The following is an 8,080-nucleotide window of genomic DNA, read 5'->3' on the forward strand; positions in this document are numbered from 1 at the left end:
CCTCGTCCCCAGGGGCTTATGGGTACTTTTCAATATGGCGTCTAGCTGTCAGACGCCATAAGCTAGACGCCGTATAGCTGTCAAACCACCCAGAAACAGGGACAGGTCTAGAGGGGGGGGGGGTCGGTGGGCCGAGCGGGCGCTGATGGCCCCCCCTTTTTTTCAGACATTTGGCTTAAAAATAACAAGTAATATAAGGACATCTACGGAAGAACAATAAATCGCCCCGCACTTTCTTTAAAACTCTTGCTCCACCCCCCCCCCCCCCCCCCCCCACCTTTGGAATTTCCGGATCCGCTCCTGTTATTTATAAGCCAATGGTCTGAAAATAGGGGGGGGGGGCCACTTGGCCCGCCCCTGAGAAGTCCCTGTTAAACGCAAAGCATCATGGACAGATCGCGGCCCGCGTCTTACTAGAGACTGGGTCGAGTCGAGTTTGCTACCGTGTAACGGTTGTCATCAAAACCTCCTGAAGTTTCTCTTTTGAAAGCGAGCAAATTCATCATAGAGTTTGAGTCCAACAAACGTTTTTCAAATGCACCCATCACGAAAAAATAAGCTGACGTCGATTTGGATTTTGAAAGTTTCCATAACGAATCCAATTCTTTGGTAATTTTTTTTCTCAGCAAGCGTATCCATTTAGTATAGTGGTAGCCTAAGGGTAAGTTCATTTATTATCCCAAGGGGGCTGACCCATTTTTTTCATGCCCCCCGCCTAACGCTTCCCCCATATTTTTGGTGCCCCCCTCCCGAAAATCGAAGAAAGAAGGAGCAAAGGAAGGAACGGCAATGACAATGTCAAAGGAAAACGCGATCAAGAGATTAGCTGCAAGCTGGACAGAAAATGGAGGAGAAGGAATTGGCTGAAAACATTAATTCAGAAAAAGGCACTCAATTTCTCAAAGGTGCGACTAACTCCAGGTTGCAACCTGATAATGGTTGATGCTATATGACGTAAAAGAAGCAAAAAGGCTTTTCGATCTTCTTCTATCAAGAAAAGCGCAGCACGAGAGAAAAGAAAGAGAGCGAGGAAGACAGCAAATCAAATATGAGCGAGGATTTTGGAGAATATGGAGAATAAGCGCTTATAGCATTAAAACGTTTTGTTTATATTTTAGATATGGAACATAATACATATAGCGGAAACCATAAAAAATGTATACAGGTTGTATACAGGTTTGCATTGCATAGATAAAATTTGGCTTAATACGTATCCTGGACTCCTGGATTATTCATGCCAATTAACTTCTCCCAAGCCAAGGCTCGTTGGACCAAAAAGCCTGGTTTGACACTTCGTCAAATAATATAGTAGAGGCAACAACCAAAGGAATCAGTGACCCCCTTCCCCTTTTAAATCCAAACACGTTCGACGCTCCCCCTTTAGACCTTAGAAATTTCTCGAGCCCCCCTCCCCCCCCCCCCACCACACACACACAGTATCCTCACGCCCCCCCCCCCCCCCCCCCCCACCCCAACCCATCGGGATAATAAATGAGCTTTCCCTAACCAAAGGTAAATATAACACAAGAGGCTTTGGGCTGATTTATTTGAAGTGTCCTGCTTTGTTTTATTAATCTGTAGTGACGTAAATCTATTGATGTTTGGGTGTTAATTTACAAAAAAAGCAATTGTCAGCATTTAAAACACAAATTTGCCAAATAATTTCTATTATTTAAGGAGAGAACATAAAAATAGAAATAAAACACTCAACAAAAATCTTAGGAACGAAGAAAGAGAAGATCAATCAGAATAAGAAAAGGAACGACTTTCGAATTTTGTTTCGTCCATACATTTTTTATCCATTCTCCTGAAAATGGCGACGAGCATCAAATCACGTTTGTGTTCTTTGTCCCTCTCCACGCCCCCTTTAACAAAACCTATATTTTACCCTTGCCTAAGCTTAGATCGCACAAAAGCCCTAAGGTTTATTGAATAAAAGAATATTGTTTTTTACAGATCTAAACCTGATTGTGAAAATTGTGAATCGGCCAGATTTTTCATTATTTTCTGTGCGAGGGAAAGGATCATACACCATCTGCGCTAAATTTCGATATAAGAATTTAAAAACAATGAAATTAAAAAAAGACACATAGTTCTCAACATATTTGTCCAAATCTCACGCCTTGTTTTAATTAAGTGGATGAACTTAGATACATTCCCCGAAATTTATTGGCTAAGCGAGGTGTGTGTGTGTGGAGAGGGAAGGGGGTAAGAATAAGCAAAACACCCAAGTTGTTTAGATTTTTACAAATGTCCGTATTTATCAAGACATTTTCCGTCAGACTCTTCCCCTAAGAATCTTAAACAATTATGCCGAGTGAGGGCTGAAATGTGAAGTCTTAAGTCAAGCACGGAAGTAGAAAAAGAATATATTTCTACCTTCGTGGATCAAGAGAGAAAGGTGTATGTTGGTGTGGGTGTTGGGGGGGAGGGGAGGAGGTTGCTGTGATTTCCCAAGGTTTACGTACCTCCGACATCGCACATGGTGGCGAAAGAGCTCAAGTGTGTGTGTATGTGTGTGTTGGGGGGGGGGGGGGGGTTACGTACCTCCGACATCGCACATGGTGGCGAAAGAGCTCAAGTGTGTGTGTTGGGGGGGGGGGGGGGGTTACGTACCTCCGACATCGCACATGGTGGCGAAAGAGCTCAAGTGTGTGTGTGTATGTGTGTGTTGGGGGGGGGGGGGGGGGGGGGGGGGGGGGTTACGTACCTCCGACATCGCACATGGTGGCGAAAGAACTCAAGTCGAACGCAGTGACCACAAGCGGAGCTACGGGTCTTGACGTGCCCCTCATGCCCTCTAGAACTCTGATGACACCCTCTCTTGTGGCGTACGCAGACTTGAAGAAGTCCCCTGCAGTGGAGCCATTAAAGGTCCTCCCCCATTGATTATTCCCGTCCCGTACCGCGGATGTCAAGTTGCTGAATAGCCGATACAGTACCGTGCCTCCAAATTGCATACAGGGTTTGACGGAATTTGGACTGGACTGCAGCAGAAATCGGTCCGTGGTAGGAGTGTTCATGTATACGGGAGGAGAGGCTGGGGTTTTCTCTAGGAGTTCCAAGCACACTAGCGCGTCGAGAAGTCTGCCCGTCGCGTCAACGTCTGTTGACAGGTCCTTGGCGATGGCATTCGCGGAGAGAGGAGTGTTGGAGGCGTGAAGAAGATCGAATATACCCAACTCACACGCGGTGAAAAGCGTTTGCGATCCGCAGAACCCGAACATCAAGTTGGTGATGATTTCAGGGATTTGTGGGACGCTCTGGTCCTTAACTTGAGTTGAGTTCTTAGCGATGCTCTTCTCATGGAACCCATTGCTTACACGCGGCATCTTCTTGGCACTGTCCGCAAATGATGTCATATTAAGTGTTATTAAGGTAACGGCAAGCTCTACTTATCGCGTGCCCTAAAAGTTCCCTTACTCTGTGTTACTCGGCTCTTCGGGGCTGTTATTCAAATCGTCGTCAGGTCGTTGTGTCGCTAGAACCGGTCCACGCAGTTATGTCATGGGCCGCGTTTATAATCAGCATAAATCAAGCATGAAATATATTTTCTCTAACTAAATATAGGTTTTGTATATTGTCTTAGGCCTTCTACTGATAATACCTCTTTAGAAAAGACAACAAATCCAATAAGGCGATTGGCGTGCTCGCTCGTAGCACCTTCAAGGAAGAATCAAGTCGGTCGGTATGAACGTGCGAGTTGTAATAGCTATAGGATGCCGGGGTTACGCTCGAGGAAGAAAATGCCTCGCAATGCTTGCGACACTCGTAACAGGTGACTGAGCGTACAGCGCGACCCTGTCGTGGGGTTATATATACTGATTCCTTTACCTGCGGCGAGTCCAATTCGCCCTCCTAGGCAGTCAAAACACGCGAAAATGTCAATCTTGTTTGATAATTGATTGGCGTTTTAAACTAGGGTCTTTCGCAATAGCAGTTTTGCAACAGTATCCTAGCTACATGGGCAACATTTTATATGAGTTTAATTTCTATCTATTATTATGAAATATTATACAAGTGGCTATTTTTGCCTATTGTACCACTGGACAATTGCGAAGTTCGGAAATTCAACTTGAACCTTCTGTTAACCTCTAACCAGCCCATCCACGTTTTAGACAAAATGAAAGAAGGCTATAAAAACAATACCCTCTAAGCACTGTTCTTTTTTTTTTTTTACTTCAATTTGACTACTACATTGACAACTTTTCTTGCAAACTTTCACTGCTCTTAAAAAAAGGAATTTTTACTCAAATTAGTGTACTTAAAGATAGCATCGACGTTGTTGAACAGGCGGCCGGCACTTAGCTCTCCCACGTGAGATATTAGCAAGCACATGGTTGACATGCTTCTAAACGCCGACGCGTTCGCATAATCACGATAGGTAAATATTATGAGTCGGAAACCTCGAATGTGACGACTTTTAGGGCTATCTCCATGGCAACATCTCACGACAAAATCTTACGAGCACGATGTCATGTCGGAAACATAAAGCAGTAGTTTCACGTAACTTATGGGACCCCTGTGATGCCTAGGACCGTGTAGGGAAAAAGCATTGTAATTGTCGCACCAGAGTGCCGCTAGTTACATCCAAGGCCGGAAGGTTCTAGACCAACGCCAACACAAAAATAGCGTGAATTCCTCGCAGCAGACAGTTTCCTCCCAGATTTCCCTAATCGTGTTTTCTTCCGGCCTGCGTGGGATGTATGACACGGGTAAGGGCCCAGAGGTTTAATTAATAAAAATTGCAATTAGAAATTAGCATAACGTTATGCCGTTGTCATACAAAAGAGAATTCTATACATACTTGATACGTTTGAAATCCTCCCCCGAGAGTGAAAACATAAAATAAAATGCAGGAAGTGTGTTCCAACGTTAGCTCATTGATATTAATCAACTAGCGATGTAGTCCCATTACAGATTACTGCCAGAAAATATCACTAAATGAGTGTATGTGGGAGGGCAAAATGACAAGTATATAACGCAGTTATTTTCAAAGAACAAATTTTCAAAAAGTACGTTTGACGGGTAACAGATCTCTTCGAGTAGGCTCAACCAGCCTAAAAAAGGGCTAAAAGAGTGATAACGGAGAGTAAACAACAAAGCGTTCTGAAGGAATGTCGCTTTTGTTTTTTTAGTTAAATGTTTCCAACCGATATACGCCGATATCTATATGAACTCCGATAGCGCAACAATTAGGTCCGATACGAGTGACACACTTTGCGTTTAGATAGCCTGCTTGCAGGCGGTACTCGGTGTTTATTATTATTACGGAAAACCCTCTCCGTTCGGTGTTCGGGCGCCATCTTGTATTTTAAACCGCGTGGTTCCTGGGGGCGAGCGTGCGCTCTCGAAACACCCGAGTATTCACGGGCCCGAAAACTTTTGCTCAAAATTTTGCATGTTTTCCTTTTTGAGAACCGCTTTCATGTTAGAAAAGTTTGAACTTCCTCTTGGTTCATATTACAAATGATTACGCTCAATAGGGCCTTTTTTGAAGTTTTGCTTAACTAAAAAAGTCATCCGAATAGTCTCGGGTGACTGAGGTCCCAAGAACTTTCCTAATATTTGAGCCATGTGACTTTTGGGCCCGAGAATTTCGGGAAAGATCAAAATCTATAAAGAGAATCATCCTTCACTTGAATCTTTGTGGCAAATACGATGTTTGACGATATTTCAACACATTTAGATACCATAAATTTTATAGGAATTAGCCAGTTTTCAAATTAAGGAATAGAAACGATTTCGGGCCCGAGATATCTCGGGTGTTTCGAGAAGCGAGCCCCTGATCGGGTTTTCCGTGATGATAATAACACTGAGTACCGCCTGCAAGTAGGCTACGTATAGAGGGCTCAACTATTCAGAACTCAGTTATTAGAATAACCAAAAATAACCCAAACATCCGGGTTTAACATATTAATAAGGATTCGGGTATGATCGTCTTGCACAAAGCAAATCTAACCAGATCTTGAGGATCAATTAGATGGATATAGATGGATCTGATTGTGATTACAGATATTTTTAAAGTTCTTTTCGATTGTGTTTTTAAACCTCGAGATTGCTAGCCCAGAGTTGATAATGTTAACTCACTTTTTAAAAATTATTTTTTTCGTGTTAGAGCGATGGGCCGTTAGTAACGAAGCTTCGAGATTGACTTAGAATTTGTCGGGTGATGTGGGAGGCGAATGATAACCCTAACATTAGGATATAAATCACACTTAAAAACAGCGGGCATTAATACCAAATAGTTGCCCAAAAACGGATGGAATACTCCCACGCAAAATAAACGAGCTATGAAGAAGATATTAATAAAGATGTACACTTTTCTAAAAAAAGGACCTTTTAATAAGAACGTCCAGACGAGATTTCACTAAATTTTAAGAACATACCAAGGCTCAGGTGCAGTAAACGTTTTTCTGATGCGTTATGAAAAGCGAAATCAAATTGTTTTTATAATAACAACCGTAAATATTATTGCTATTGACCATTTGTGTAATTATTTTCCCAATAACTCATTCATTGAGAACATTTGCATCCTCAAAATGTCGTTAGAACGACTTTGCCTCTGAAACTGAAAATAAGACGGAATAAGAAAAAAAAAACAAAAGTTAATTGACATGACAACAGTGGTTGATTTCCTCCTTTCATGGGCCGGAAGGTTAACCTGAAGATTGTTCTTTCTCATACGCCTAGATTAAAAATCTGTTATCAGCGGTGTAGCCAGGATTATTAACAGGAGGGGGCCCAAAAGGCCCTTTCAAGGCATTTTCTCCTGTATCTTAGATAATGTCTCATACATTTACTGTATGAGACATTATACAGTACGCCCTGACTACGCCCCTGGTTATCCAGTTTTTAGCCGACTTTTTGTGTGCTACACACAAGTAAGAGTATTGATAACAGTAAAAAAATCAATCGATCACATTTTTTGATTTTTATTCAAAAGTAACAATACTGCTTCGTCTAAACTTATAAAAAAAACATTTGAGTTTGACTTTCTTATAACTGTGATAAAGCAAGGATTCATTAATGAAGGTTGAGAAAATGCAAAAATCGCACTTCTACATTGAATTGAAGATAAGCTATTAAGCCAAACAATTGTAGCCCGCCACTGTACTAGCGATCAAGCGGATCCGAGGAAGCTCACAGCACGCTAAGCCCAGCTCACTGCAGCTAAATATAGCTCATAACACATTCAAGCGATACAAGCAATCTAAGCTACGGTTCGCCGTAGCCAAATATAGCTCATAACACATTCAAGCGATACAAGCAATCTAAGCTACGGTTCGCCGTAGCCAAATATAGCTCATAACACATTCAAGCGATACAAGCAATCTAAGCTACGGTTCGCCGTAGCCAAATATAGCTCATAACACATTCAAGCGATACAAGCAATCTAAGCTAAGGTTCGCTGTAGCCAAATATAGCTCATATCACATTCAAGCGATACAAGCAATCTAAGCTACGGTTCGCCGTAGCCAAATATAGCTCATAACACATTCAAGCGATACAAGCAATCTAAGCTACGGTTCGCCGTAGCCAAATATAGCTCATAACACATTCAAGCGATACAAGCAATCTAAGCTACGGTTCGCCGTAGCCAAATATAGCTCATAACACATTCAAGCGATACAAGCAATCTAAGCTAAGGTTCGCTGTAGCCAAATATAGCTCATATCACATTCAAGCGATACAAGCAATCTAAGCTACGGTTCGCCGTAGCCAAATATAGCTCATAACACATTCAAGCGATACAAGCAATCTAAGCTACGGTTCGCCGTAGCCAAATATAGCTCATAACACATTCAAGCGATACAAGCAATCTAAGCTACGGTTCGCCGTAGCCAAATATAGCTCATAACACATTCAAGCGATACAAGCAATCTAAGCTACGGTTCGCCGTAGCCAAATATAGCTCATAACACATTCAAGCGATACAAGCAATCTAAGCTACGGTTCGCCGTAGCCAAATATAGCTCATAACACATTCAAGCGATACAAGCAATCTAAGCTACGGTTCGCTGTAGCCAAATATAACTCATATCACAATCAAGCGATACAAGCAATCTAAAGCTAAGGT

At 42.3% G+C, this 8,080-nt stretch overlaps 1 protein-coding gene across 1 annotated transcript in view; it reads right to left on the reverse strand.

Moving 5' to 3' along the window:
• Positions 1 to 4,832, reverse strand: part of LOC5517727 (acetylserotonin O-methyltransferase) — an 8,544-nt gene extending 3,712 nt beyond the window's left edge. Inside the window, exon 1 of the mRNA XM_001637673.3 lies at positions 2,711 to 4,832. Within this exon, the coding sequence (XP_001637723.3) occupies positions 2,711 to 3,362 (652 nt within the window). The 5' untranslated portion in view covers positions 3,363 to 4,832. The remainder of the gene's footprint in view (positions 1 to 2,710) is intronic.
• Positions 4,833 to 8,080: the final 3,248 nt, after the last annotated feature.

This window comes from Nematostella vectensis, chromosome 10, assembly GCF_932526225.1.
Source record: "Nematostella vectensis chromosome 10, jaNemVect1.1, whole genome shotgun sequence".
Lineage (NCBI taxonomy): Eukaryota > Metazoa > Cnidaria > Anthozoa > Actiniaria > Edwardsiidae > Nematostella > Nematostella vectensis.